This window comes from Festucalex cinctus, chromosome 3, assembly GCF_051991245.1.
Source record: "Festucalex cinctus isolate MCC-2025b chromosome 3, RoL_Fcin_1.0, whole genome shotgun sequence".
NCBI classification, from domain to species: Eukaryota; Metazoa; Chordata; class Actinopteri; order Syngnathiformes; family Syngnathidae; genus Festucalex; species Festucalex cinctus.
The window spans coordinates 12,702,793-12,725,469 of NC_135413.1; the positions used below are offsets into that span (position 1 = coordinate 12,702,793).

The 22,677-nt window shown below is 39.7% G+C and overlaps 1 protein-coding gene across 1 annotated transcript in view; it reads left to right on the top strand.

The window, feature by feature from the left end:
- Positions 1–4,842: 4,842 nt before the first annotated feature.
- LOC144015674 (LHFPL tetraspan subfamily member 3 protein-like) overlaps positions 4,843–22,677 on the top strand; it is a 28,750-nt gene continuing 10,915 nt past the window's right edge. The window contains exon 1 of the mRNA XM_077515888.1: positions 4,843–5,771. Coding sequence (XP_077372014.1) covers positions 5,345–5,771 — 427 coding nt within the window. The 5' untranslated portion in view covers positions 4,843–5,344. The remainder of the gene's footprint in view (positions 5,772–22,677) is intronic.

The following is a 22,677-nucleotide window of genomic DNA, read 5'->3' on the forward strand; positions in this document are numbered from 1 at the left end:
CCAGTTCAGGGTGTACTCTGCCTACTGCCCGAAGCCCACTGGGATAGGCTCCAGCACCCCCGCGACCCTTGTGAGGAGTGAGCGGTCAAGAAAATGGATGGATGGATGGATGGATGTAAATAAAGCAAATATATGGAATCAGATCTCTTATTTTAACATGTGATTTATTATATATGAACACACTGATACATTTCCAGCATTCACAACGTTGAAAATCATAATCCTTGTCCAGTAAAAATATACCTACTAGTAATAGCAACTCCCTTCTTTCTGAGGGTTATGCGGCCGAGGGTAACAATATGGCGTCCATGTTTTCAGTTGGCCAGACTCTACATACGGCTCTGTTTAAGATTATCTTACACTGACCCCTGTTGCCCAACTGCATTACTACAACATGAGACAAGATGTTTTGCACCCCATTTGGCCTGTTACGAGACGGTTTGACGACATTACATGAGAATGCGATACAAATACTGGCATCAAATTGGCAGAAACTATATAAAAATACATTTACCAATGGAGTGAGGAAAAGGTGTTCCAAGATAAATTGAGTGGTAACAGTACAGTACTTGTTAAGTGACAGTCAAGTAATCAAATAGAATGGTTCCTGATAGTCTGAAAAGAAATAAATGGGCGTGGTCAAGTAACTGGCGGGAAAAGCTGATTGGAAAGACTTCAGTTTATGTTTCACAGGCTTATTATCTTTTTCGTACCAAAACACGCTTGCTCTCAGTCATTTAAGACACAAAATGAGGAAAGAAATATGCATTGCTAATCACATAATGAAGGCTTTTCCACTATAGACAGACTATTAATACCATTAGTAATGCCTGTGTTTCCTGTGAAAACATCCGCATTGAGGTAGAAAAAGTATTTTCCATCTGCCATAACAGCTAATATGGGTTTAATGCAAATGTCTTGCACTTTAAACTCATGAGGATAATCTGTAAACCGTGCACAGTTTATAGCCTTGAGTCAAATCCCCTATTTAATAATGATCCACCTAAAAGGAGTAATAGTGGCGAGCAGGTCTGCCGCACAGTCCTGAGGTTCTGGGTTTGAATCTCAAAGCATGCCTTCCTGTGTGGAGTTTAAAAAAGGAATCCGAGTGTTAGCATGCTGGACTAGTGGCTAGTTTCAGGGCCCTTTGTAAAGTTTGCATGTTCTCGCCTCCTTGTGCAGGTTTTTTCAAACTTTCTTCCATATTTCAAAACATGCTTGTCAGGTTAATTGAACATTAAATTGTCCAATTTCCTATGTAAACAGGTGTTTGTTTGTTTCTTTTGTTTGTTTGTTTGTTTGTTTGTTTCTATGCGGTGGTAACCAGGGTGTGTGCGCCGAAAGTTAAGATATGCTCCAGCTCACTCATGACCCTAATGAGAACAAGCTGTATAGAGAATGAATGGATTATGGATGGACTGTGGACAGCACTATAGCCTATTCATGCTCGTACAATTTGACTGTTGATGTGCAGTGGTGCATTCATGCTTGTTCAATTGTTCAGATCAGTCTTTCCCTGCAGATAGTTGCTCTTTTAATAAGATTATTTCAAGTATATGTGGGAAGTTTCAGGAGAAAAGACTCCCAATATATCTTTGCTTGAATGCTCTCTATAAATCCAAATGTTAAACCATGAGAGGCAATTCGCGAAAGGAGCAAATTTAGGACAATGCAGCTGACTTGGCATTGTCTGTAAAGCCCCCAAAATGAGTTTTGTGATACGTGTGTTAATACCCTTTGAATTAAAGCTAAAACTCTACTCTTCAATCAAGATTTAATTTAAATTCCATTGTGCGAAATAATGATTGTATAACTAACTGCAGAATGTGATGGTGCCTATACAATTGACTTGTAGTAGGCTACCCTCTGCTGGTCACATACTATATACAGTAACTGTTTATTGCCGTGTGATGTTAGAGTTAGGCCCAAAAGTATTTGGAAAGTGACACAATGTTCATACCACCACATTGGATTTAAACAGAAACAACTGCAATGCAATTGAAGTGCAGACTTTAAGCTTTAATTCAAGAGGTTGATCAGAAATATATGTTTAAGCATGTAGATATTGTAGCTATTTTTATGCAAATGCTCCTTATTCCAGGGGCTCAAAAGTAATTGGACACGTAAACATAACGTAAAGTAAAATGGTACTCTTCAATATTTTGTGGAGAATCCGGCAATGACAGCCTGAAGCCTGGAACCAATGGACATCACCAAACGCTGTGTTTCCTCCTTTGTGATGCTTTGCTAGGCCTTTAGTGCAGATGTCTTCACTTGTTTTATCTTTGAACGTCTTTTGCCTCAAGTTTTGCCGTGAGCAAGTGAAATGCTTGCTTGATTGGTCAGAGATCGACTGATTAACTGGACCATTGAAGAATATTCCACTTCTTTGCTTTAAAAAACTCCTGGGTTGCTTTTGCAGTATGTTTTGGATCATTGACCATCTCTACTATGAAGCACCGACCAATCAACTTTGCTGCATTGGGCTGAATCCGAGCAGAAATTATATCCCTATACACTTCAGAATTCATTGGGCTGCTTCTGTCTTTTGCCATATCATCAAAAAACACAAGTGACCAAGTGCCATTGAAAGCCATGCATGCCCATGCCATCACACGAACACCACCACCATCATGTTTACAGAAGATGTGGTGTGCTTTGGATCATGAGCTGTTCCAATTCTTATCCAAACTTTCTTCTTCTCATCATTCTAGTACAGGTTGAGCTTATAGTCTCATCTGTCCAAAGAATGTTGTTCCAGACCTGGACTGACTTTGTCAGGTGTTTTTTTTTGGCAAAGTCAATTCTGGCCTTTCTTTTTTTGAGACTAACGGTTTGCACCTTGTGGTGAATCCTTTGTATTTACTCTCATGATGTCTTCTCTTTATGGTAGACTTACTTACTGATACACCTACTTCTTGGAGAGTGTTCTTCACTTGAGCGGATGTTGTGAATGGGTTTTTTTCTTCACCATGGAAAGGATTCTGTGATCATCCACCACTGTTGTCTTCCATGGATGTCCAGACCTTTCTGAGTTCACAAGCTCACCAGTGCGTTTTGTTTTTCTCACAATTTACCAAACTGTTGATTTGGCCACTCTTAACATTTCTGCTCTCTCTTTGATTGTTTTTTTTTTTGTTTTTTTTGTTTTTTTTGTCAGCCTCAGGATGGGCTGTTTCACTCCTATCGAGAGCACCTTTGACAGCATGTTGTGTGTTCACAGCAACAGCTTCCAAATGCAAACGCCACACATGGAATCAACTCCAGACCTTTTAACTGTGTATTTGTTGACAGGTTAATGAAGGAAGGGCCCATGTTTTTATCTTTTGCAGCCTTCTGAGTCAATTGTCCAATTACTTTTGGTCCCCTGAAAAAGAGACTGCTACATTTTAAAGAGCTGTAATTCCTAAATCCCTGCTCCAATTTGGATGTCAATACTCTCAAATTAAATCAGAGAGTCTGCACTTTAATTTGATATTGATTATATGATTGTATCCTGGATATGTTTTTGTCAACAGCTAACATAACAAAACTTGTCTCACTGTCCAAATACTTTTGGGCCTAACTGTATATACTTTTTTTTTTTTTTTTAACCCAGATTATCTGTTTATTGTTTTTGGTAGTATTTTGATTGATTACAGTCACACTGCTGAATTCCATTATTCATTTTTTTTATGTACCACCTTTTAAAAAAAAAAAAATCACTCAGTAGCAGGCTACCATTACGACTAAATACAAATTTTAAAAAATAAATACAAAGAAAACACAAACTTCCTTTCATACAAATCAATTAACCGGAAAAGTAATGTTGAAGCACCAGGGATATTATTGCCTTTCCTTTATATTCTCCTTCTATACAGTCCTATGAATCACATATAATTACAACAAAACAAAAACGGATAAATACTACATTCAGCATTATAATTCCTAAATGTTTTACATTTTATCACTGACACAATAAGCATTTATTATTTTACATTTTAAATTTGTCTTAAACCCCAACAGAAAAGTACACAGCTTCAACGCATCATTAAGTCCATTCCACAATTTCACACCAAAAACTGAAATACATCTATATGTATATGTTCTGAGGACTCCGGTTCGAGTCCAGGCTCCGGCCTTCCTGGGTGGAGTTTGCATGTTCTCCCCGTGCCCGCGTGGGTCTTCTCCGGGTACTCCGGTCTCCTCCCACATTCCAAAGACATGCATGGCAGGTTAATTGGGTGCTCCGAATTGTCCCTAGATTTGCTTGTGAGTGTGGATGGTTGTTTGTCTCTGTGTGCCCTGCGATTGGCTGGCAACCAGTCCTGGGTGTCCCCCGCCTACTGCCCAGAGCCAGCTGAGATAGGCTCCAGCACCCCCCATGACCCTTGTGAGGAAGAAGCGGTCAAGCAAATGGATGGATGGATAAATAAATAAATAATAAATAACCACACTCAATTACCACCAATGTGTGGATGGACAGACTTGTTTCGTCTTTCTGTTGGACTATGATTTAAAATGGTTGATTTTGCCCACTACTGTAGCCTATTTGTGTTGTCTCATTATGTCAGGTTGCCTTATTATTAATTTTACCTGGTCTAATCTAATATTTTTGCCCAACCCCTCCCAGTGTCAGCCAATCAGCCCCTTTCTTGACCTTGCCCCACCAGCTGTGGCTCCTCATCTGTCGTTCTGAATGTATTTAGATCTTCAGTTTAAACTCCTGAGTCACCGTTGCGTCTGTTCTGATTTGCATCCTATTCTTTTGTTGTTTATTCATGTCATAAACGCCCATGAACTGACACTGCAGAAAAGACACAGTCTGCTGGTGAAATGTGTGTGTCATGTGCCTACACTGCTCAGACCCACACCGTCCATGCCCCTCCCTCTCCGGCTGCCAGCATCGCTGTTGACCGGCGGCGACGCTGTCATCAAACGAAAGAATAAAATCCGGTTGCAGCACGCGTGCAGGCCTGGATGTCATTCATATTTGGATTTGTAAGTACGCGTGAGTGCATGCCAACGAGTTGTTGACTGTGTGCGGCACGTCAGCGCGTATAGGACGTCGCTCGGCTTCCAAGGACATTGGCGATGTGCACGTCTGACGACGACTGCACGGTGCAAGAGGGAGCGAGCGTGCACACCCCGCTCGTGTGATCGCGGCTTCGTCGAGTTTCATTGACGGTTACCAGCGCCCGTTTCGACGATGCCACGTCACGAGATGATCGCGCCAGGCAGATGCTGTGCTGCACTAGCACGGCCATAGATCGGGCTCTTTTGCTTCCCTCTCTCGCTTTAGCGCCTCTTCCGTTTTTTATTTCTTTTTATTTATTTCTTTTTATTTTTTTATGGTGTGCATACGATGATACCCGCCAGCGCCGCATCAATGTTACCGTCTGCAGAAGCTGCCAAACTGTACCAGACCAATTACGTCCGAAACTCCCGCGTCATCGGACTCCTGTGGGCCATATTCACCATCCTGTTCGGCATCGTGAATGTGACCATCTTCTCGCAGCCCTATTGGATCGGCGATGGCGTGGACACGCCGCAGGCCGGCTACTTCGGCCTTTTTCACTACTGCATCGGAGACGGGGTCTCCAGAGAGCTGGCCTGCCAGGGCAGCTTCACCGAGTTCTCCGCCATCCCGTCCAGAGCCTTCAAGGCCGCCTCCTTCTTCATCGGGATGTCCATGATGCTGGTGGTCACATGCATCGGATGCTTCTCGCTCTTCTTCCTCCTCAGCACCTCCACCGTGTATAAAATCTGTGGCTGGATGCAGGCTGCTGCAGGTAAGCCACAAAAAGACAGTGAACATGTTCCATAGGACACACATGTGGCTCCAACACTATTATAGACAGATAATTATTGGCGCGAAGGTTACAAGTTCCATGTCAAACACAATAGGATACATACAATACATATTTGGTGTACTATTGTAAGTCATCAATATGTCATTCATTTGTTAATAGTAGTATTCTACTAAACACTTTGCAGCAACATAATTAGACTATTCATTATTTATTTACCAATACCACCACACATGTGCTTTTTTTCCCTTGTTTGGATTCGCTTTAAATGTATTGTATTTCCTATTCAGTGCTGCTCTTTATTGTTTTGACTCTTTGTTGGCTGTACTCTATCTATCTATCTATCTATCTATCTATCTATCTATCTATCTATCTATCTATCTATCTATCTATCTATCTATCTATCTATCTATCTATCTATCTATCTATCTATCTATCAACTGCACCAACCGCTGAATTAACTTGCACATCCATTATATTTTGATTGACTTATTTTATATATATTAATATTATTTACTTAAAAATCGAAACTGACAGCACCATGGGTTTACTGTGTGCTCTCTGGGTTCCCATAAATTCCATAAACACACACGTTAGGTTAAATAAAGGCTCTTAATTGTCAATAAATGTGACCGTGAGTCTGAAGGGTTGCTTGTCAGTTTGTGCCCAGTGATTAGCTGGAGACTAGTCCAGGGTTTACGCTGCTTTTCATGCAAGCGTTAAAAAAAAAGTTAACCTTTGTTTATGCAGTAGTAAAAGAGGGAAAACCCTTAAATAGCAAGAGACAACACATCATCACAAAGAATTGAGTTTTCCTAGTCTAAATTTTCGGACCTGTCTTCTCTTAATGCTAGTTCATGAGGCTGCTTCTTCACAGGATAAAGAAAGATGTGCAAAACTGAGATCTCATGGATTTCTTGATGTGCAGTGACAACGTGTCTAAGTGACAATACATTGTACCGATAAGGATGCAAAAATAGCCAGATAACAATACACTCCAGCTATACAATTCTGTCTGTCTCACAGTCATTGTCATAACTTTGTACGTGAGCACTTGGACTCCTTTCCATGTGACTGGTGCACTGATTAGATAAATGAATTGTCAGTGGGAGCTGCCAAGACTGACAAACGCTGTCCAGAGTGTCTCTCCGAGCTGCGCTTGCAATGACACGCTGTCTGGAGGCGTTTTAGTACCTTTATACCTCATATAGCAGCTGCAGTGACATATGGATGTCGGCTCACATTGTTTGTTTCCCCAAGTAGCCTATCCTGATATATCCTGTAGTTTCTCAAACATTACTTACAATAAAAGACATGATCATCAGTAAAGTTCCAATGAGAATTATAATTATGTCATTGTATAAAGCCAAGGTCTATTACACCAAGGGTAAAATTTGACTCTTGCATGTAGGACTCATTTGTTTCCAAATGACTGAGGGTTAAGTCATGTTTTTGTTTTTTCCTCAATGCCATTGAGGGTTTTCTCCCATTAAAAAAAAGAAAAGAAAAAAAAAGCCATTTCCAGAGTGCAGATGGAAACAGTCAGATTCCAATGCTCTCACTTTGCTGTAGGTGTGATTGTTCATGTGTTGATATCGCCATTGTCACCATATAATGCCATCCATGCAGTTTGAGTGTTGTCTGAGGTATTGAGGTTGCCAGCCTGAGGTCGTATTATGTGGAACAGATCCAGCTCCGTGTGGTGTGATGGTCTGAATTAATGCATTAAGGCCGTTTTAATGAGCAGGCCACTGCTGCAGTGAAGAGATGAAAGAGAAAGCAGAGAGGAGAAAGTCTGACCATGACAAGCTGCTGATGTCTAATGAGCGAGCCTGACTGCTTAGCACTGTCGAGTGGCATTACTCTTAGATGAAGCTTAAACTTCCACTGCCTTCACTTAGCTACTATGTGGAAGACTGATGGGACACTTACCACTGGTGGAGGCTTTGATAAAATATACAATTTAACTTAAAAGTGCTATATAAATAAAGATGACTTGACTTGACTTGATTTGACTTGAGTGTGATGTGCAGAAGTCTTTCGCCAACGGTTGCTTTGTTGTTTTAATTACCTTTGTCATAGTTTTTCTTTTGAATCAGCAGACCAGTAACTATGATGGTCTAAGAACAGTACATCTGGAAAGTTTTCAAACACCTTTATTTTGTCCACATTTTGTTACATCGGTTGAATTAGACCAGAACATTTTATAAATGCATATAGGAAAAGGATTTATGGTCATCCATCCCTCCATTTTCTTTACCGCTTCTTCCTCACAAGGGCCGCGGGGGGTGCTGGAGCCTATCTCAGCTGGCTTTGGGCAGTAGGCGGGGGACACCCTGGACTGGTTGCCAGCCAATCGCAGGGCACACAAAGACAAACAACCATCCATACGCACAAGCACACCTAGGGACAATTCGGAGCGCCCAATTAACCTGCCATGCATGTCTTTGGAATGTGGGAGGAGACCGGAGTACCCGGAGAAGACCCACACGGGCACGGGGAGAACATGCAAACTCCACCCAGGTAGGCCGGAGCCTGGACTGGAAACTTGCGTCCTCAGTACTGGGATTCGGACGTGCTAACCAGTCAGCCACCGTGCCGCGGATTTATGGTCAGGTTGATCTTTTTGAACAAAATTCCAAAATGTAATTGGTGCATATACAACACCGCTCATCACCAAAAGAACACCTACCTATAAACAAGCATGGTGGTGCGAGCATTATGCTCTGGGGCCTTCATTAAGGGTGGAGGAAATTATAGCGTTCCAAATGCCAGTTAGTCTTAGCACAAAACCTTCAAGGCTTCTGCTTGAAATTTAAAAAGGAAGGAAGAAAGGAAGGAAGAAAGGAAAGAAAATGTCACCAAAAGCATACTAGAACAGTTGAACTTTAAGTTTTTATCTGAAGCACTTTAAATCATAGCAGTTTGCTGACTCCCATTGAACACGAGTTTGGATGTGATTGGTTAACTCTGAACACAGCCACATCCCTATTATAAGAAGGTGTGCACACTTATGCAACCCCCTATATCATTTATTTTTGCTTCACCCTCTCAAAGATTTTAAAAAATATATTTTCATTTGAGTTGTACAGATTATAGATGACAGTGATGGTGGGTTCTTGCTCTTATTTAAAAATAAATAAATAGACCACAAAAACATTGCATTTGAATGTGTAGACCTTTTTTCATATCCACGGTACATGCAACTTCTTAAATTTTTATTTGTAATACATTTGAAGATTTCTATAAAACCTTTTTTGTTTTGAATTAATATATATATATATATATATATATATATATATATATATATATATATATATATATATATGCAGTTGATTGATTGATTGAAATATTTAAACACACATCGAAAAATCAGCTGCAGTTAAGCACGTTTTACAGATATTATTATTTGTGTGTGTGTTTTTTATAGATTCAGATGTAAAAAGCATTACAGATATAGGGTCATGCATTAAAGTGGCCAAGTTGTGGAGGGGCAACTCCTGAAACTGTCTTCAAATATTCCTATTAGTAATGCTCAGATAAAAATGTTGAATGATTAATCTAAACGCAGACCACCAAGAAACACCTGAACTTTCTGTGTGCGTGTGTGCTGAGTGCTCCTGTGTCCATTTGATGGACTACGGTCTTTGCCTCTGTGCAGCTATTTCTGTCCATGCATCAAAGCCTTCTTACCTGATCTCCTCCTGTTACTTTTATATAATGTCACCCATCTGTGCATCAATCGCACTCATTTTGACCTTGTACAATATCTTTTTGCAATCCAGTGACCCCTCTTTCCTTGTAAAAAACAAACAAACAAACAAACAAAAAATCTGTCTTTGTTGCTTTCAGGAGAACAAAATGTGCTTTCCATTCTTTATCGGTTATCAGTCTCCTTGACTACTAAAAAATAGGTATCGGTTATCAGTAGGCAGTGCGAAGCACTTTGATAAGATAAGAACATTTATTGTCATTGTAAAATACAACAAAATTCTGTTTTGTTGCATCTCTCAATAGCAGCAGCAAGTCACATTAAAATACACAATTAAAACCAAAAAATAGTAATAATAAAGTAAGTAAATAAATAAATGAGTTGTGTACCTTAACAGGAGGAAAAGGCCTTATACTTTGTGTTTTACACTATGCAGTAGGACACCGTTTTAAATAGGAAGTCCATTTTGCCATTGAATGGACAGTCACAAGGAAACTGCCTCTAAAAAATAAGTAATTTTACAGTAAAAATGGACGTAAGGGACACATTTTAACTGTTTAACTGTTTGCAGTGTAAATGACAGTCCAAGGTACTCAAGTTACCACGGTGTGGTAGGCCTCTACATACCATACTGTACATACTTGATGAGCTGCCTTTAGCCACTATGGTCCTCACCTATGGAATGGCATGCCAGAGAGCATCAGGTCTGCAGAGAATATTTATGTTTTTAAGAGGAGGCTTAAGACTTACTTTTTTAGTTTGGCATTTGATTGACCTTTTTTTTATTTTTATTTTATTTTATTTTATTTATTATTATTTTTATTTTTTATCCCCTTTTATTTATTTAATTTTAAATCTATATTGTCTTGTAGCTTTGTTTTTATTTATTTATTTTTTCTATCGTGTTTAACCGTTTTCTTTTAGTGTTTAAATGTTTTTATTTGGTAGTTATAAAATTTTTAGCTCCAGTGTTTTCTCATGGGGGAGCCTCCACAGTGAGAGGGATGCTTGGTCTTCATCCATCTCACTGTGGATGAACTCCTCCTGGGTGCCTTTCCTTACAGGGTACATCTGTGCCCCGCCATGTTGTGGTTTTCATGTGTTTGTTGGGTTTTGGGTGTGTCTGTGGGTACGATCATGGGGATGGGGGGGCTTTTTCTTTCTTTTATTTTATTGCATTATGGATGTCCAGCACTTTGAGTTGCATTTTAAATGTATGAAAGGTGCTATATAAATAAAGTTGATTGATTGATTGATTGATAAAAGACTATTTTTCTGAAGCTTTCTGAAAATTATATTGGCAGGCTGTCAAGTCGTGTTTCGCCAGTCGGAAGCATGAAAAAAAACCATACTGCAGCTGCATGAGTAATACTATGTTTTTTTTGAAGTAGCAATACATTTGCTGTATTTATGTGTTATAAATATCCTCATATGGTCCGCAGGTTTAAGGTCAGTCGATCTCATATTGTAGGCCGATTGCTTAAAAAAGTAGACAAGCTTAAAAAAAAAAAAAAAACCTTGTTTAGCAACTGTCCTTAATTAATAGTGAATTTGTTCGCACTCATTTGTAATGTATGCAAAAGCACAAATAATTTTTTTGTACAATTTTTATGACTAAACACAATTTCTCTTCATAACATTATGTGGCCCTTGTGTCCTTCTGATTTTCTGTATGTGGCCCTCAAATGAAAAAGTTTGGACACCCCTGCTGTAAGGGATTTAAAATATGTAGTGTTATGGCTTCATTATAATACTGTAGGATTAAGATTGTCATAAAGCTCACTGAGCTTTTTCCCTAACAAGCAATTTAAGGGCCTCTCTGTTTCCCCGATCGCTACACAAACACTGAAAAGGACATTTTTGAAAATATTCACCTGAGCTGCACTTTTTTGAAAGCTTAGTACTCTGCCATCCTGAACTCACTTTATATGCACAGTGGCTCCTCTCTTCACATGCTTCGAAGTAGCCTGCATTAAGGGGAGTGGAAGAGAGAGAGAGGGGGAGAGATGTTGACGAAAAAAAAAGTGCGATAATGTTTGATGACATGTTGACTGTTGAAGGCTACCGAATGAATAATACTGAGCTCTCAAAAATAAAAAAAGACAACATTGAATGTCAAAAGGATTAACACATAATGGGTGCTCTTCAATTTTGGCGGGCAAAATATGTTGATAAAAAGTCTTTCTAGTGAAGTGATTAATTGTGATTAATCAAAATTATAAGATGTGATTGATCGTTTGACAGCTCTAGTGTGCGTGCGCGTGTGTGCGTGTATCGTGTGTGTCTTCCAAAATACCCAAATTTATATATGGACATGTTATCAGTTACCAGCTGAAGTACATTCAAATGAATTAAGTGATGACAAAGAAAAAACACTTATCTGTCTTTTAAAGCGGAAGTGGTCCCGATAATAACTGCCGTCTTGGCCCTTATCCACTCTCCAGATGTAATGCTGCAAATGAATACTTTCATTCCCAATCAAGCCTGTGAAAGCATTTGTAGTGCTTCATTGGAAAAATGTCTGGTTGTGTTGTGTATGTTTCTCATAATGCTGCATTCAACCCATTTGGAAGACAGAGGCGAGCAGACCTGCTGTTGCATCCTAATTGTACTAAAGATCGTTACAGCGACGATTAGTATATTGATCAATTGTGTGTCTATTAAAATGCATGAGTGGACCTATGCAGGCTTCTGTCTATAATTGCATTGACTCTGATGTTGTTCAAGTAGGACACTTCATTAGATACATCCACACCTTTACAGGTTATTGTGATCCAATACAATAGCTGTTGTCTGACACCGTCAGAGAGGACTTTATTCATTTTTTTGGGAGAACAACCTGGGTACATAAACGCATGCACGAAGCAGTGCTTTATGAAGCCTTAGCAACATGTTGACCTATAGTTACCTTCTTCCAGTATGATGCAGTGCAGTTCTACATCCATTTGAAGTACAAAGTTGGGTGCGATTTCAGGATCAGGGGTTCAGGGTTGCTAAGCTCTTAGGAAAGATAATTTAATTGTTTTGTACAATTGAACACACTTTCATTCCCACATGAGGCAACCTGCTCATACCACTTGACAGAAAGCCAATGTCACCTTGGGGGCTTTTTTTTATCTATTTGGTTGTCATGATAGAATCGACACAAGCAGTCAATAAGTTGTGGCTGATGCAGTTTCACATGAGAGTAGATGGTGTTGTTTTTCATACAGTGCATCAAGTCGGATACCCACTGGGGCAGATTTATGTAATGCACAAACTGTCTGTTACCATTAGAATGTGATGCATTGGGATTTTCATTCTTCACAAGCACTCAGTGTACTCTGCCATAGGGAAATGAGAGAGTGAACTCTTAAACCCTCAGAGGTAAAACAAACCACCAAGTTTGATATTTTTGCATATTCAGGCCTTTTACTTTTAGTCCATATAGCGTTACACAATAATATGGTTTAGGGGGAAATTCTGCTGCAGTGCAAGTCATCAGCATGTAGAAGATGTGCGTGCAGCGCGTATATGCTACGCCCGGTGCAGCAGGATTAAGTATGAAAACAAGTATAAGGGAGATTTTGGAAATGAGAGGAAAATGAATCCCCTGCAGAGACACTCACTCACTCACTCACCCTAAATAGTCCTCTCTTAACAAAGAACATTCTTTGAGCGAGAGACCATTGCTGGCTGCCACCTGCCACGGCATGGATCATGCGCGAATGCATACACTTATAAAGCTATATCAGCTAACGTTACTACTGTTTACTTTTTAGATTCAAACCAAGGTCATTAGATTTGAAAGCTGGCTGCATTCTGAATGAAACGGCCTAATCATAAATGAAGCTCTAGCCAAGAGTACAGGTGCTGGATTGAAGCTCGACAACAAAGCGATCTCTAGTGCTCAGGTTGTCCTTTATACTAAAAATAACAATAACACTGTGTCAATCTGAGCCAAATTAATGAGTGGAAAAACAACACGTCATATAAATGGTGAGGATTGTCACTATCAGTAGATACCGGATATGAAGTACCTTCCATACTTTGTTTTTCCACAGAGAAAATAAAGCATTTTTACTTTTAATGGAACTAAGATCTTTTTCATGATCAAACATGTACGTAATTTAAAATAAAATGTCATTTTAATTTTGACAAAGTAAATAGTTGACTAAAAGTGAGCAGGCTATTTCATTTCCTCTTTTTGTTTGCCTTCAAATGTCGAGTATTTAAAAGGGAAGTCAACCCAAAAATGTTCTTTACAATATGATTCATCTCCACTAGTCTGAACACACGGTTTTCTGATTAATGATGTGTTTGTGGAATTGTGAGTTGAGCACCAAAATCCACCTGTTTTTAGCCATCTCGAGGCGGCCATCTTGTCACGAGCTGTCGACTGAAAATGGCATCACAGTCGCTCAGGTAACGGCCAATTACAGCTCAGCTTGACGTCACATGACCAAACTCATTGATTGGTCGTTTACTGAGCCTGAGTGACTGTGATGTCATTTTCAGTTGAAAGCAAGTAACAAAATAGCCTTAACATGAGATGCATAAAAATGGGGTGTATTTTGCTGCCTCAAAAATCTGCACACTGCCCCCAAAATAAAGTGGAAGTTACATATTGCACTCACAGCAGCGGAACTCTAAGTGACCCAGCAAAATGTTGTCTGTGTGTCATCGGCACAGAGACACAAACTCAGGTAAACACGTGCTGACTCACCAAAAACACATACAACACGCATTTTTCGCGGCACCTGCGTCATAGCAGCGCATACACAATATAAGGGTTGGTCAACGGTGAACTGTACTGCAGTAAGTGCAGTGTGAAAACACCACAAAAAGGGGGCTTAGGACTGGTCTCAGACTAATAAGCTAGTTTTCACAGTCTGTGTGCAATGGCTCCTTCACAAGGGTTAGGGTAGTTTCCAATGGGAACACATCAGTGTTAGAAAAACTCACATCATCCGTAGAATGAAATAAAAATAATGGGAGAGACAGACAGTGGAATAATCTGTATTTACAAGCAGTAACTAATTTAGGTTCAGTTTTTCTTGTCCACTGTCCAAATGTTCATATCTGGTTTCTTCTACAGAGTATATCAGTCAATGTAAGTTAACAATGTCACAAAATTTTATGGCATTTGTGAGATCATAACAGACTGAATTCATTGCAAATGGCAGCCCAAGCACTCCTCTTATGTTCAGTAGCAGCAGGGTGGCATTTACTTTTAATAACATCATGGTTTCCCACAACTTGTTTCTTGAGGTTTTTTGTTTATTTTGTCATACTCTTTAAAGTTTTTGAACAAGTTCTTTTTCTTTCAGCCATGGAATTTCAGCATCTCAACAATAAATATTCTCAGATTTTTGTAGCCTGAGTAGTGAAAGAAGTTGTTTGTGTGGGTGTTTTTTTTTTTTTTTTTTTCATATATAATAAATGTGCAAATATCTGCTTTCACTTTGGAAAACAATGATCAATATTTTGCCAATTTTCTGACACATTACAGACCAAAGCAGTAATTGAATCATAATTAATTTGCATTTGTGGATTTTATGCACTGCAAATTATGAATAATCTCCTGTTCTTGAATCAAGGGATTTAAATTAAAACACTAATCAACAGATAAACGATATTTGTTAGTTGCAGCTCTGCTATCATAATTGTTTAAGCTGGATTCTATTATTCTATTTAAACATATTTAGAAGTGCCTTGTGGTAGACTACTTACCGCTATTTTCTGCCATGTATAGACACATATAACACATAATTGATTTAGGTCACTGATTGTGTTATGGTACATTTCCCTGACAGCATGGTTCAGTTCCTACTTAATGATGGTGTGAATGTTAGTGTTAATGGCTGTCTATGTGCCAGATGACTGACTGGCGACTATCCAGGGCAGGGATCGAGAATAACTTCTTTTCCGAGTAGGACAGAACGTGAAAATTTGATCCCTCATTTTTCCCTTCATGACTGATAAATGGGCTGAACTGTGGAGACGAAGTTTGTCAGCAACAAAAAAGATTTATTTATTTGGTTATTTATTTATTTATTTATTTATCGAATTAGCAAATTTGCTGGACGCACAGGCACGAGAAGATGAAAAATTTCCTAGCACAGTCACACATTTTAGGACCATTTAGAGGCAGTCTGGAGTCCTGCAGGGTGCAGGATCCAGTGACCCACGTCTTTGAGGGTGTCGTGGATGGATGGATGGATGGATGGATGGATGGATGGATGGATGGATGGATGGATGGATGGATTTCCACAATATATCAAGAGTGTGTAATAACCAAAAGCTATCTTACTGATGATTAGGAAAATGAATGTAACAAGTTGCAGTATGTCACATTTTCACATAAGCATTGTGCTCTTATCGTTGTAACTCCAAAATTAGTAGAATATTACTATCAACTCTTGTACTAACACAGTATTATGAGGTGTCTCGAGATAGGCCGATATGTTTTTTTCATGGTTGATACCAATACCGGTTATTAGTAGTCAAGAAGGCTGACATTTGGAACTGATATTCACTTTCTCGTACGTTCTTTCCTGAAAGTGAGGAAGGAAATTAGTCCCCTCGTGATGATTACTCCAGTAGGACGACCACTTTAAATGATATTTTCGCTGTACCATTCCTGGAGTGCGCCAGAGGACCAAAACAAAAAATACACACTCTTTACTTTGTTGAAATGTTTGTAAGCATATGTTTATTGAACACATTTTCAGCTTTGCAAAATGATGAAGTTTACTTTTAAAATCTTATACAACAGATGTCATTGCTTTCAAATTAGGATCAAGTTTTATTTCTATGCCATTGATTGTAGAGTAAACAGCATAATAATTTTAGCTCTTAACAAGATCAGCGATTCTCTACTGCAATAGTGTGCCATGATAAATCATCAACTATGCTGATTATTGGTAATTTGCAAAAATAATATATAGTATCTTTGTTGGTCTAGAGCGATGCCAGTTATGTATAGTGACAGGCAAAATAACAAAATGGTCTTCTACTCAATAGCAGAAGGTGCACTTAACAAACGATATATATCATGAGTTGCCATTTATACAACAGAATAATAGGCTTGTTTTTAACGAAACAACAGATTTCACAAATAAGTAAGACCATTCATCTTTTTTTTTTATTATGTAGTTGTAATATGTATTCTTTTTTGACATTTACTTTTGGTGTGTTGTGAGATTTTGTGAATGTAATATAAAATATGTGCTTTTGCTCTACAGTACAAAGGTTTGGAAAAACAGCTGAAGGTGATCTGAGGTCATCATTCTACGATTGATACATATTGTTGCTGTAAATCATAGTATTAATGGAATAATTCACATTTCTGTGGCTGTTTTGCATTAGTTGAAGCCGAACTGCCGGACCTGTCAGTATTGACACAAAATGTAAAAGATGCTTTTGATCCCCATTGCCCTTGCCTGTGTTTATCCTCAGTGGAGGTCTGCAACCTCTTTCTGGACGCGTTATGTAAGCTTTGGCTCTCTCCTTCTGTGAGATGGATGTGCTTGACTCCCACCCAACACCCTCCCCACACATTCCCCCACCACCGTCACCTCTGCAGTCGCACCAATGTGCAATCATTTCTTGTTAGTAGACGGATTAGGTAAGGTTGTTTGGATAATTAATACATAAATAAGTAAATAAATACTGCAATAATGGAACCACTAATTGCCAGATGCATTGTGGTGTTTGGTTTATACAGGGGAGGTGGCTGAGAGACATTTCATGACTTATTCATTGATTAAATAACTGTCGTATTTAACAATTACATTTGTATATGTGTAGGTGGCAAAAAGACATTAAATCATTCGGCCTCTGCATTCCTTTTCCCTGCTCTGTTAGATGCATTTTTTTTTTTTTTTTTTTTGGTCACCTGATGAGTCACTCAAGAAGTATAATCACAACATTTCGAGCCTCCGTCATCATTCCAGCCCTTGTAACTTGTAACTTGTTCCTTTAATAAGTGTTAAACAATCACAACTACTGCACTAAATGGACAAATGAACTCTATTTTGATCAATCTCGTTACATTGATCTGCGGGTGTCGCACGCCTGTAACAAGGCTATATAGATCATATCACATGTAAACAGGTGACAGATCTTCAATTGATAGGACAAAAATGTGTCTGACTGGTCCGGTTAAAGATAATTTTCTTTGACTATGCAATCAATATAAAACTACGTGTTGACACACTTGAAGTCTCCACTTAGTCCCCCTTTTATATGGGTGCAATTAAAGCATATCATGGTGCCACGCCATCTATTTGGCACTTTGTGCGCTCTTCCTTGGAGCCAGATAAGAGTCTTAAAGTCTTAACTGTCCAGTGTGAAGAGCAGCCCACACTTCATTAGTGCTTGGGCTGGTCATGGGAAAGATTGGATTGATCTGTCTTGTTCTATGCACTCATTATATGGGTGTTGAAAAGAGAGGGGGTTTGTTACACCCACAGCCCACGTGCAACTACTATGACCTCCACTACAACTAAATTCATGAGAACTTTTCTCGATATGCAAAAAAACCTATGGAAAAAAAAATACTAAAGTAATATTTCTCTTTATAATTACATAATTCATTCGTTATAAAAGCTCACTATTCATCTTACTAATAATAAAAAAATGCTATCACATCTACGTATTTTTTTTTTTCAATATAATTGTAGGTCTAGTAATCACTAACTGTATTACACAGGCTCGCCACACCTTCTGTGAGTTCTGGTCCGGTGTTGGACGAGAGGAAAATAGTCCAGCAAGTTGGCCACCCCCAACAACATGAAAAATCAAAAACTATTTTCCTTTCCACCTTTTAACAGAAACTTAGAAATACCAACAAAAAGAAGAAGAAGCTAAAATAACTATAATCCATAATTGCTTGATGTATTAGGTTTAGCATTTTCAAAAAGGTCGGAGAATGTCAAAGTGGCTGAAACCTGTCTAAAATCAGCATTGTTATCTGCCGATCCACGTTGCAGCTGATGTTTAGATTCAACTTCTGCACACAAAATTCAAAAATAGTGACCAGCTTTAGCTTTTCGGCTCCTGTTAAATCCAATCAAAAAGGGTTCAAAAAGTTGGAACACACTGGTATGAGCAATCTGCAAAGTGCTGTTGTAGTCACTGACACAATTTTGTCACGTGTTTGTATTTGCACATGTATGCGCAAAAAAATTGATATTTGCTTTCCTTAGTCACGAAAGCAGATGGACTGAGTCTCGCCAAATCCCATCCTGAAACTGCACTACAGTGCTAACAAATGATGCTCAGAGTTCACAAGTCAATGGGATTTTTTTTTTTTTCGCTATCAATGGGATTTGCTATTCCCTTTGTGCAAATGAGCCAATGTGCTGCTGTCAAATCTGCAGTACCATCTGCCGGTCTGCTGTCAAACTCTCGTGCGGCGCCGTTTGAGCGTCATCTGCCCTACCTACAGCATATTACATAAGCTGCTGTTAGCTTTACTAGAATTTCCCGCAACCTCGCTTTCCACTCGCATGATCCCACTGTTTGCGGGATGGCAGCAAGTCAGGGGAGGTGTGTGTGCTCGCGGCAGACGTGAAGAAAAGCTTTAAATAGCGATGCCAAAGGCGGCTCCGGCATATGGTGGCCAGTGCTCTTGATGGTTGCGTGGTGCTCGCCAGCGGCTGCATGCAGACAGACAGATAGACAGAGAGTCGGACAGGGTTGGAGAATGTCACCCCTGCACGCGTGTGCTCAGGCCCTCACCACCGAGCCCACCTCTCTCCCCCGCTTGCTAAGCTGTCTCTCCTCCCTGTCCCTGTCCTCAAGATGAGAAAGTGCGAAGGGTAGCATGAGGCCATCAGCTCCCTTCTGCTATGACTGATCATGCTCTTTATTCTGTCAGCTGTAACACTACTGCTGATGCTGAGCACGAGGAGCATTTGATAGGCACAATGCGAGATTCTAGATATGGAAAATAACACGTTCCTGTATTAGATTAGCACATATGCCTCAACTGAAGTTTTGGATTGCGGCCTAAAACCCAATTCACACTGGCTGCGGAACGGACGCGTTTGCCGCAAGGATAGAACGCATTCAACTCTACGTGTCAATTTACACCAGCTGCGGTGCGGTGCGTCTGCAGTGCGTAACGACTGCAGCGATGCAGAAGGTTTCCGCAAGCGTTCTATTTCTTCCGGATGCTGCATGCGGAATTTTGGGAAGTTGAAGAAATTACACGAGCCGAACAGGAAATTGGGCATCTCGCATCAAGGTAAAGGTGGTATAATTCAAAATAAAATCGTTTGCAAACTTGTTTTTTTGGGAGGGTAGCTAGCTAGCTACATAGCATGACATGAGTCAGACATTTAAGACAAAAAAAATGAGCTCAGAATAAATTAAACATGACAAAATAACACTATTTAAACACAAAACGTACTTAGAACAGCCATGGTAGAAGTCCCAGAAATAAAGTCCAAAAAGCATATCGAGGCAAGTGTGGCTATTGTTTACAAATAGGACTCTATATACACGGTTGTCATTGGGTGAACTCAACTCTCCAGCGTGAACCCCACGTGATCTCGTGGTCTGTCGGGAGTAGATTGCCGGACACGCAACACACGCGGTGTGAATTGCAGTCCTTGCGGAAGCCGTGCGGAAGCCGTACAGAAAACGCAACGCGTCCTTTCCGCAGCCAGTGTGAATTGAGCTTTACAGTGTGGAGTTGGCATGTTCTTCATGAGTTTGCGTGTGTTTTTGCCAAAACCTAACATTGGCTCGGTTACTTTTAAACCCAATGCTGGCTTAGGGAAGTCAACCCAAGCATTTTTTTTTTCACAATAATATGCTCTATGCAGCCACACAAGTCTAAACACAGTATTCGTATTAATGCCGCATTTGTGGAATATGAATTAAGTGGCAAAATCCACCTGAATTTATCCATCACAGGGGGCGGCCATTTTGTCACTGTCGATTGAAAATGGCGTTTTGTTGCTCACGTAATGACCAATCACAGCTCACCTAGTTTGGTCATGTGACGTTCACAAGCTGAGCCATGATTGGTTGTTACCTGATCAACAGTGATGTCATTTTCAGTTAACAAGTGACAAAATGGCCGCCCCTTGAGATGGGTAAAAACGGGTGGATTTTGCTGTATAAAATGTATTGAGCCATCCATTGCGTTGAAGCGCTGTGAATTTAGACTTTGTTATGTAAGAGGATTCTGCACTTCTGGAATGAGCGTGCTGCTGTGATTGTGGATGAGTTGACTCCAGGCTTAAATTTTTATTTAAAAAAAGTGTTTGACTGCATAAAGGGTGCTTGTGCTTCTGCTCTTGCCACTTGTCTGCATCTGGAGTCACAGGAGGCCACCATGCAGACACCAGATGAGCACAGTATGTAGAGCACATTCTATGACTCGCCATGATATTTTACTGCTCTCTTTTCCACTTTGTCCCCTGATGCTATCACTGCATGACAGACTACTTTTCTTCTTCCTCTGCCTCTGCTCGATCCTTTTGGGTCATGTAAAATTCATGATGGCACTGAAGGCATGCAGCAGCCACCCAGATGGATATGCTCCAGCTCTTGTTACTACTCTAGTAAAAATAACATGAGGCTGAAAGAAATATAGGATTGACTCACTTCTTTTTTGGTGTGAATACATATATCCTACACACACCATGCAGTCACATAATGTCCTAGCGTGCAATCTAATAAGATACAGTACAAACACTCAAAAAAAAAAAAAAAATATGGTACCTATGAGGATAACAATGCTGATTGATACTGTCAACTGAGTACATTGATAATGAGTTAGTAAATTGACTTTTTAACCTCTTGTATACAAAAAGTTAGGTTTCGGGTACCTGCCCACCCGAAAAATGTGAAATTAACCGAGTAAATATTTGGACATTTCTGAAAATATTCACTGCTGGGTAGGGCTGAGCAATTTATCAAATGGGTATAAAACGTAATCTCAAATAATCTGATTTTGTAATCTTCAAAGCTTCTTTTAAAGCACTCGTATTGGCCCCCAAGCTCACCAATCAAAAGCGGCAAGCTACTCGTGGACAGGTCAGGTCACACTAACCAATCAGTATAATCAATAGCATGAATACTTAATTCTATAGATGGTCGATTTGGATATATGTATTTGTGGCACTTGGACTTGGTCTTTGGTTAAAGATAGTGACTCCAGTTGTCTTCTAACAGCAATCCTTTTTTTTTCTTTATTTTCTTTGGTTTAACGGAATGCAATTTTTACTCATCCAATTGTTAATTTGTTCTATACAGTGACACATGTTAATTGAACTGTTGTCATTTGGGGACATTGATTCATAGCTGTGTGTCATCTGCATAGCCATGATAGCCAATATTGGCGTTTTGAAGCATTTGACCCAAAGGTATCATGTGTAGACTGAACAATAGGGGTCCAAGAACTGACCATTGCGCGACCACACATGCCATGGCTATTTGATCGGATTCGAAACTTCCAATGGTCACAAAATAACTCCTTTCCTCCAAGTAGAACCTGAACCAGTTTAGGACTGTTCCATTTAATCCCGCCTAAATTTCCAACCTGTTCAACAGTATCTTATCATTGACTGTACAATGCACTGGAATCCATTAAGATGAGCAACAACACGTCTCCATCGTCAATGTTCAATCTTATATCAGTTGTTACTTTAATATAAGAGCTTCTGGACTGTGACGAGTTGGAAAACTTGATTGAACTGTATCAAAAGGTCCATTTGAGTTCAAGAACGTGCCGAGTTGTTTAAAGGCCACTGTATCACTGTGTTAGTGACAGGAACATATATATGGGTAAAAGGAGACTTTTGTACCGGAGATAACCCGCCGTTGGCTCCACTTCTGTATAAATCTCTGCAGTCACAACCTGTGTCCATCAAGATTTGAGCCAGAGGCGGAATCATGCACAGGATTCTAGAGGACTTCTGGCAGGCTACGATACAGTAAAGTGAGTGACACAGGGCCAAGTTCACAGCCCGTCAGCTCCGACTTCAATCTGGCCTGAATAAAAAGGTCTTGTTGTCTGGTACCACCTAGAGGCATTCACTTGTTCATTCACTCAACATAGCTCCAGCCAAAGGTTCCATTCACTGGTTCTTTAACCAGCTATTCTGTGAAATGGTTAATTTCAACTCTTCCCTGAAAAAAGAAAATGTCAATTTATGTTCAGTGATTAATATTTTG